The sequence below is a fragment of the Branchiostoma floridae genome, chromosome 1 (genome assembly GCF_000003815.2).
Source record: "Branchiostoma floridae strain S238N-H82 chromosome 1, Bfl_VNyyK, whole genome shotgun sequence".
NCBI lineage: Eukaryota > Metazoa > Chordata > Leptocardii > Amphioxiformes > Branchiostomatidae > Branchiostoma > Branchiostoma floridae.
In genome coordinates this window covers 16,544,020-16,552,782 of record NC_049979.1, presented here as the reverse complement: position 1 = coordinate 16,552,782, position 8,763 = coordinate 16,544,020, and the positions used below count along the sequence as shown (strand labels likewise).

The following is an 8,763-nucleotide window of genomic DNA, read 5'->3' as shown; positions in this document are numbered from 1 at the left end:
TTTAAAGCGTAACGCGTTGCTTACGGTCAAGTTGACCAAGTTCACCCCGTTCATATAAACAAATACTTAATTTGAGGTTTGCTGTTAACGTTACATGTATTTTTGTTTAAAAGTACTATCATAATGTTACTTTGGGTGTTGGAAAGATTTTTGTACCCACGATTCACGGAATCGCAATGTGATGATCTATGACTGATTGATTCTAATCGCTAAGTTACAAGTTATAAACTAACGCTTCCAAAAATCTGCAAACACACTTAACTTAATATAAATTGTGCTAAACGCGATAGCAGTGATACCGACACTGTCACGACCGAGATTGCATAGGTTGGCAGGTTGCCAATAACACATAGTGAGAATCATTCCGGAGACAACACGCGTGGTATGCAGTACTCACATATCTGCTACGACCGTCGCTTCAGATTCACCAGGTACTTGTTTGTGACGGCAGGTGGACGGCAGGATGTCCCGTAAGTGACAACGATGCGACTGCCCAGGTGTTGTGAGACCGAGAACACCTGCGGATTACAGACACGACGTGACGCGCCTGACTGTGTAGGTCGTAATAACAGCGCCTTCGGCGAGGACGTTTTCCGAGAAAAGTTTGCCGACGATCGAGTCATGCCATGCCACTTCCTTGTGCCGTTTCAAAGGTCGTGGGTCACCATATGATATGAGTCACCCGCGCGCCCGCTCTTTTCAATACTATGGCATTGAACTTTGGTATAGTTCACGTACAAGAAAAACAGTTTCACGTTGTGTTTGCTTTAGGTTATGTTTCACCTTTAACGTTATACTACACGTAATACATTTCTACGTGTAAAACTTGCACGAGGCCTTCCTTGCCGCCTGCCGGTAATTTCCACACCAGCGTTTTTCTACTCGTCAACCCAGTCATACAATCCAATACCTTCACATCAACAACATTCTTTACATCTATGCGATTCTGTGGTTAAAAGTTGCAGTTTGGGCCATGTTTTGTCTTCCCCGATTCTTTAATGCAGTGGCATATATCTTTACATTTTGAGATAACTCATGTCAAAGTTATATGATGTTCTAACGTTGGATTTCTTTCCGGTCAGAGACATCCTAGGCGTGGTTGTTTACGCACTACTTGGGTATTGCCCTCCAGTCATCACGTTAATGGTAGAAAATACTTTTCAGCATGACTACACAATTCATCAAGACGTCGGTTACTTCTTTTCCTTCATGGCATTTCCTCCTCGTGGCCCATATAAAACACACACTTTTGACTACAGCATTTTTTCAGTATCACAAAGAAGCGAGAAGAAGCCGAGTTCACTTAGTAGAATATGTTTCTTGTGTTGGTTGGCATTGTATAATTTTATATTTCATGTATGTTTTGTTGCGACTTGTACTTAACCCAGTGGGTATGCACGTATAATAAAGGATTCATTCATTCATTCATTATGGTCAAATCACATCAAAACCCCACAAATTCTCAGGGGCGTGAATATTTTCGAATATTCATAACTTTAATATGGATACTTGATATAAAATATGGGAATTGCATATATTTGAACACTCGCTTAGTCTTAAAAATGATTTTTTATTCCCATATCTGGAAGGAAACGATCTCTTATTCCAGTCTATCCGTCACACACAGCTTAGTATGACGGTATTGGTGAAGGTAACGTTAACGTTTGGCCCGTCAGAGAATCAGTTCGGCAGCCAAGGAAGTTCTTTTTTTGAATGTAAATTCATCTGTGACGGTAGTTAACATAATGATACAATTTTTAAGACTTTAAGAAGTTCTTTTTTGTTTGAACCTTTGTTTATTATTCATGAGAAGCTCAAATCGGCCTGCAGGCCGCTTTTCACTCTTCATATCTAGGACCTTAGATATCCGGTGAGATGTAATGCAGGGAGGTACCCAGGGTATATCAACTCGAGTCTTTTCCGGTACAATGTTCTGTCCTTGGGAAGCGGAGTGCCCGGGAGAGACTCGCTTGCGTGGGCGTAGGCCTGTCGAAATTCGATCTGCAAGCAGATGTAAGGCGTCGGCTACCTCACGTTTGTACATCCTTTCCCAGTAAAACTGCCTTAACCTTTGGAGGGCCAGCAAAACTTCGCAAAAACTGCTTCTAAGACATAGGTTGGAATTGGAGGGTGGGAAATGCGAATGTTCGCTAATAGGAGACGTACTTTTATCAACGTTCAAGCCGCGAATAGTTTATAACGGTCCGTATGTCAGGTTTCCTTAAATGTAATTCAGGAAAATGCAAAGCAGGAAGGTGGCCCGAATTCTTTTTATGGATAGACGTGACGCATTACGGCCAGAGGAGAGTATGACTTCTTATCTCGTGAGCAAGTTGAGTGACTTGGTGACCATCGTTGACTTCCTGACCACTTTTTACCTGCCCAAATATAGTCAAGAGTCATTTAATAGGTTTCCATCATGATCTGTGTTTCATACACAAACACACTGGACTTAATGACTATACTGTATATGGGGTACCGAAATTGCACAGTATTCGTCACTGCGTTACAAAGGATTTTCCCCGTGTACTTCCTCCCTTGATGCAACTGCCCATCTATATATATACCTACAATACACACACATATGTACTTTGTTTAAGCACACGTTGCTTTGCGGCTTGGCACATTTTGTTTGCGGTTTCTAGATAAAAAGATGTGGCGTTATTTCGTTCTTCTGCCTTTTCTTTTATCAGGCAGCATTGTTCGTCCATTTCATCTGTCCATCCTTCACACCAACGATGTCCACTCCCGTATTCAAGAGGCCAACGCGTTCGGCGGCAGGTGCCGGCCGGGCCAGCCTTGTTTCGGAGGAGTCGCCCGCATGGCCAGCAAGGTCGAAGAGGTCCGAACTATTGAAGATAACGTGATATTGCTTGACGCCGGCGACTGGTTCCAGGGAACGCTGTGGTACTACTTCTTTCGGAGCTCCGTGTTGTCACAATTTATGAACGAACTGCGCTACGATGCCATGGTTAGTTTATTACTACTAGTATTTCTAGAGATGCATCAAGTCAATGAAATGCATGTAGGTGTGAAGTTAACTGTCGATAAAGTGCATACCTAAGCCCGAGATTTTTCCTGAGCATTTTTGGACTGAGTTCCGCGTAGAAAACGCTTTTAAACTTAGTTTATTCAATGTAGTTGTTGTAACAGTAGATGGTAAAAAAGATTAGATTGCCTCCCACCAAAAGAACAAATGTTTACAAAAGGGATCGGGAGCCCAATTTCCATACACACACATACTTGAAACACCCTAACAGCAATGATACTGTAAGCACAGTGACTGAGTCTCCTTTTTCATAAAAAAAATGGTACATGTCTATATTTCAGACTATCGGCAACCACGAGTTTGACGACGGAGTAGAAGAACTGGTGCTTTCTGAGGAACGTAAACTTTCCTGTGTGAGCGCCAACATAAACGCCAGCAGGGAACCTGAGCTTCGATCTCTCTTTAGGTTAGACATCTCATTTCATACATACCCAGTAATAATCTCTTTTCTCTTTTGAAAGAAATTCAATATTCACTATCACAAGTTCCATTTCAAGTATTTCAGCAATCACGTAGTAGATATATATTTGGACTACAAAAATAGAAACTTTGCCGGACGTGATTCATTGTTAGCAGCCTATACGAAGATAAAACTGACGATATCATATCAGCGATCAGGAATTGGATCAGCAAGTATTTAGGCAGACATTGCATGTATATCCGCCTTGTACAGCCCCCTAAGTTACGTATTACTAACTACATTTCCAACTTGTCAACATATCTTCCATGTTGCTTCCATTTTCCTACCCCATATTCTTTCCTGGTATGCCTCCGTGCACCATCAATATATCAATCATCTATTCCCATTTCCCCTCCATACAGTCCTTCCGTGGTCCTGAACGTGAGCGGAGAATATCTCGGTATCGTCGGCTACACAACTACAGACACTCCCTTCATCTCCGACCCAGGTAAGTTGTTATGACGTCAGGTCCAGCCGTCAGTTAGTGGGACTTGTGAATCCTCATTGGCAAGCAAACGTTCAGCTTACAAACGACACAAAGAGATATCTTATCTGTTATAATTGTATGCTGCCACTGTTAAAACGAAATCAAAACGAATTGTCAAATACTAGTAAGCAAAGAACGAAATTTGCGCGTACATTTTAATACATCTGTCTTGTTCTTGTGTACAGGGGATAATCTGGTGTTTTCCGCGCTAGTGGAGTCGGTACAGGAAGAGGTAGACAAACTACTGGACCAGGGAGTCAACAAAATTATTGCCCTGGGCCATGCAGGTACGAGATACTTCGGCACTGAGACTGTGCAAAGGCTATCACTGCACTGGCGTATATCACTAAATAGGAGACTTGTACTACATTGAATTCGGTGGTATGCGAAGCAGGGCGGTGCACGCTGATTTTAGAGTTTCAAATATTTGTAAACTAGATGTATGAGGATAACATTGTTTGCAAATTTTCTGAAAGTTAGGACAGTCAAATATAACTTCGCCTGGCTTTCAACCACAGGAATATTCGTGGACCAGGAGGTGGCCTCGCGTGTGCGCGGAGTGGACATTGTGGTCGGCGGACACACCAACACATTCCTATACACAGGTAACGTTGCTATGTTAGAATAGAAAGTATCAAATTTTATATAAACCAGTTGTAGAACTTTTATGAAATGGAATGTATAAGACAACCCTCTTGTGTCGTAGGTAAACCTCCATCTAACGAAGAGCCATATGGCGTGTACCCTATCGCGGTCTACCCTGACCACGACCCGACGAGCCCCGTCCTGGTGGTCCAGGCGTACGCCTTCGGGAAGTACCTGGGACACCTCAGGGTGACGTTTGATGACGACGGTAAAGTTACACACTGGGCGGGGGACCCGATCCTTCTGAACGACACAGTTCCGAAAGGTACGAAAAACTGATCTATTTTAACCAGAAATCACACTTGACTTAACCTCCGTGATTCAAGCGAGTGAGTTGTTATTCAGCACATGCTATTAATGATAGCATTATGCCATAATTATGAACATAGGGAACATCTACTTTTGAACACACAATGTTCTTTTAGGTCTGGTTAACCGTTAAAATCGAACAAATACAGTGCGGAACAGTGCACAGTTTGCAGCAAGGTAATCACCGACCTATTAGCGTCCAATCTATACAATATTTCATATAATTTTATAACACTTGTTTCCCCATGAACAGACACCAACATCTCCGCCGAAGTGGCCAGGCTGGCGACAAGCCTCGCCAACAAGACGGAGCAGTCCGTGGGGACAACACAAGTACTACTTGGCGGGGAATGCGACTTTGGGGAATGCAACATAGGTTTGTTTGTTTGTTTGTTTGTTTGTGCCTTTATTTAGACTCGACAAGTGTTCCATTCGGCCGTTAGGTTCACAGCTAATTTCTCATTGCTGTGTTTTATCATGATATACTGTAATTTGAAGAAATCATATACATCGCTGGTTCGTGAAAGAATGCACACAGGGGCCCGTAACACCAAATCAGTTTGGTGTTATTCTATAGCGGTTGTCTTTTCATATACAAAATGTGTGAATGATTCTAACCCTTGCTACATCACCAGGTAACCTGATCACAGACTCCATGGTTCACCACAACATCAAACATCCAGACGAAACCAGCTGGAACGATGTCGCCATTGCCGTCCTGAACTCCGGCGGCATCAGATCCATCATAGGCCAAGGTAGGCACAGATGTCTCACCTCTGAATTTGTATTTGGCCATATCGATTCTAATTGGTGGACACTGTTTAGTTATCGGTAGGAATAAGTCTGAATTGAAACACATAAGAACCAATGAGTTTCAAAATACGAATATTACCTCCACGGAAGAGCTTGTTAACATATTGGGCACAGCAAATACTATGGCAAATTGCATACAACACAGGCGACTTTCAAACAAAGAATGATATGTGGTCGTGCCGTCGCACCCAACATAAGGTTAACGTCTTACTTGAAGACTGTTGACGACTCAGCCCGTCTTAACCTGCGAAGTAAGCGAGCAAATCAACCAAAAGAACCTTGGTAAAATTCAGTTGACTTTGTTTGACCCGCACGTCCGTGCCAACTTTTCAACTAGACAATGGGGTAAGGCAAGCATACCAAAGTCTCTATTTGTTTACTTATTCTTTCGAGTCTATGCTGACCGACGGTAGTCACAAGGGCAACTTAAGTAAACGAACGATCATTCATGTTCTGCATTATCCGTGGTACATACAGAAACATGAAGTGTCGATGCATGATCAAACATTTATACAGTAAGTACATTAACGTATTCCCATTTAGATGCATTTAGTGCATTAAAGATGAAGTTGGTCAATTACTCTATTAGGAACCATCACCGTGGGAGACATCGTCGGATGTATCCCTTTCATGAACACCATCGACATCGTGGAGCTGCGCGGGGAGGATGTGGTGCGCATGTTGGAGCACTCAGCAAGCCTTATCGGCCATCCAAGGTTCCTGCAAGTTTCTGGTTGGTATGGATTGGAAATGCCAAATAGCATTTACTCAAGCAACTGTGTATGATTTAGGAAGTTTTTCGGCCGTTTCAGGTAGCATCCACTACCTTTTGTCAGTGTCAATGAGCAAGATCTGTTGAGGAAATTCGTCGGAAACTCTATTGGACATGTTTCTCGTTTCCAAGGACTGCAAACTTTCGTGTCTCAACAGCTTTTACCATGCCCATGGTACGAGAAAAGAGAAATACAGCATTGTTCATTCTACTTTCAGGTCTTCGCGTCGTGTACGACAAGACGAAGGACCCGGGTCACAGAGTGGTGAGAGTAGAGGCACGCTGCAGCACGGGCTGCCTCATCCCCGAGTACCGACCGCTGGACCCCGCCGCCAGCTACAAGATCATCATGCCGACGTTCTTGGCAAACGGCGGGGACGGATACAACATGATTGCTGAGAACAAGACAGCTCACTACATACCAGGTATGTAACGTTCTGATAACTATACGTAGATGTGAAACAAGTGTTTCGAATAAAAGTCAAAACGTTAATTATAAGGATTACTACAATATAGTAAATATCCCTGTCCACCCTACAGGTGACCTCGACACAGACATCCTGATTGCCTACATCAAGACCACGTCGCCCGTGTCTGTAGGGCTGGAGGGACGCATCAAGGTCATCAACTCAACACAGGAGGGGGCGCATGTTCTGCAGCCCTGTCCAACTATGGCAGCACCTACTACTGGCCTTGTTTTCACAACAGGTAAAGGTGATGGAACGTAACTTGTAGAGCGACTGACGTGTTAATCTCACAGAAATTAACAATGCACAGTACTAGTGTGCTTCCGTCTTTTCCCAATTCAATTCAAGTCATTCTTTATCTTTAGCTTTAGCCGACCTTTACCCACATATCTTTGATTTCATGTCTATATGACGTACTGACACTGAGGTCTATTTCCAGAGCCAGATGATCACTATGACGGCGACTTTGACAACAAGAACATCATCGCCTTAGCCGTGGGAATCCCTGCAGCTCTGATCCTAACCGTTGCTGTTATAGCCTGTGTGATTCGGTGTGTGAAGAGAAGTAGAAACAACTTCACCATGACAAGCAGAAAACAGGCTCATGCAAACCCAGTTTTTGCCATGGAAAATGGGATGAAAGGTTGAACAAAAGTTAGAATAGCCATTACAACATTTCATTACTTCCATCCATAGTCAATCACACCAGCTTTTGCTTTATGTCAAGGGGCATTGTCCCTTAGATCTAACATACACATTTTTTGTTCTGTACTTTGTTTTTCTAGAAATCAGTGGATGTGTGTGTGTGTAATTGTGTGTTTCTGTGTAAAATTTAAGATTCTGCTTTATCTACATGTGTGTACATAGATTTTAGTTTTGTCATTGCATAAGCTATTCCTGCAGTTAAGGACACAATGTCAAAAGCATCAAGCATAGCATGTAAAAAAGTGCATTTACAAATTGCATAACAGGACAAAGGGTATTAAGCCTCAGGTGAACAATTATCGGGACGGATGTCATTTTGCATGTACAAAATCCGCAGTTGACATGACATACAATGATGAAATGTATATATTAAATCGTTTGACATGTACACACCTTGTTTTCTTCTATTAGCTTGTGTGAATCCTTCTTTCTTAAGTCCCCTACAGTCAGTCACCAGTAAATATACTTTAGCTGGATGATACCATTAGAAAGAATCCTTAGAAAAAGCTAAGCTAACAAGATAGAGATATGACACTGTACATACTAGCATACCTGTATCTCCTCAATGTATGGGAGGCAAAGCCCAAGGAAAGAATATAGCAGAATATTGGATCAAGACTTTTCCTTATGAACTTAAAGTCACTCACTTCCCATGATCAAAAACTGTCTTGTTACTTAAAGGATTGTACATTTTATGACAACATGTGAATTACAGGTAAAGCTGCTGCCAGCTAGCTTGTTAGCACTTAAGCACTTTGTTATACACCAGGGGTGGTGTCTCAGATTAGAATGGTGACTTACCCAAAAGTAATTCTATCATTCCTATTCAAAATGATAATGGCATCAGACACAGGTTTTCAGGTATATATATAGGTTCTATTCAAATAAAAATGATAATGAAAAAGATAACAGAAAAGTGCTTGACAGAGTTGGAACAGCAAAAAGAAATGTATGTGGCCAATCTTTGTGCTCAGATAACCAAGCTGCAACACAATTGTGCAAATAAAATATAACATGATACAGTGTTTCAACTTAATGCTTAACATGTATCAAATC

At 42.1% G+C, this 8,763-nt stretch overlaps 2 protein-coding genes across 2 annotated transcripts in view; one reads left to right on the top strand and one right to left on the bottom strand.

Annotated features, from left to right (window-relative positions):
- LOC118426502 (medium-chain acyl-CoA ligase ACSF2, mitochondrial-like) overlaps window positions 1-658 on the bottom strand; it is an 8,397-nt gene extending 7,739 nt beyond the window's left edge. Inside the window, exon 1 of the mRNA XM_035835952.1 lies at window positions 398-658. Within this exon, the coding sequence (XP_035691845.1) occupies window positions 398-399 (2 nt within the window). The 5' untranslated portion in view covers window positions 400-658. The remainder of the gene's footprint in view (window positions 1-397) is intronic.
- Window positions 659-1,790: 1,132 nt separating this feature from the next.
- On the top strand, window positions 1,791-8,644 carry LOC118411152 (snake venom 5'-nucleotidase-like). The gene is made up of 12 exons (XM_035813204.1): window positions 1,791-2,971; window positions 3,331-3,455; window positions 3,872-3,957; window positions 4,182-4,283; window positions 4,515-4,601; window positions 4,703-4,906; window positions 5,204-5,326; window positions 5,586-5,705; window positions 6,353-6,496; window positions 6,754-6,960; window positions 7,076-7,243; window positions 7,442-8,644. Exons 1-12 carry the CDS (start codon window positions 2,654-2,656, stop codon window positions 7,648-7,650), a joined length of 1,893 nt encoding a protein of 630 aa, XP_035669097.1. The 5' UTR covers window positions 1,791-2,653; the 3' UTR covers window positions 7,651-8,644.
- Window positions 8,645-8,763: the final 119 nt, after the last annotated feature.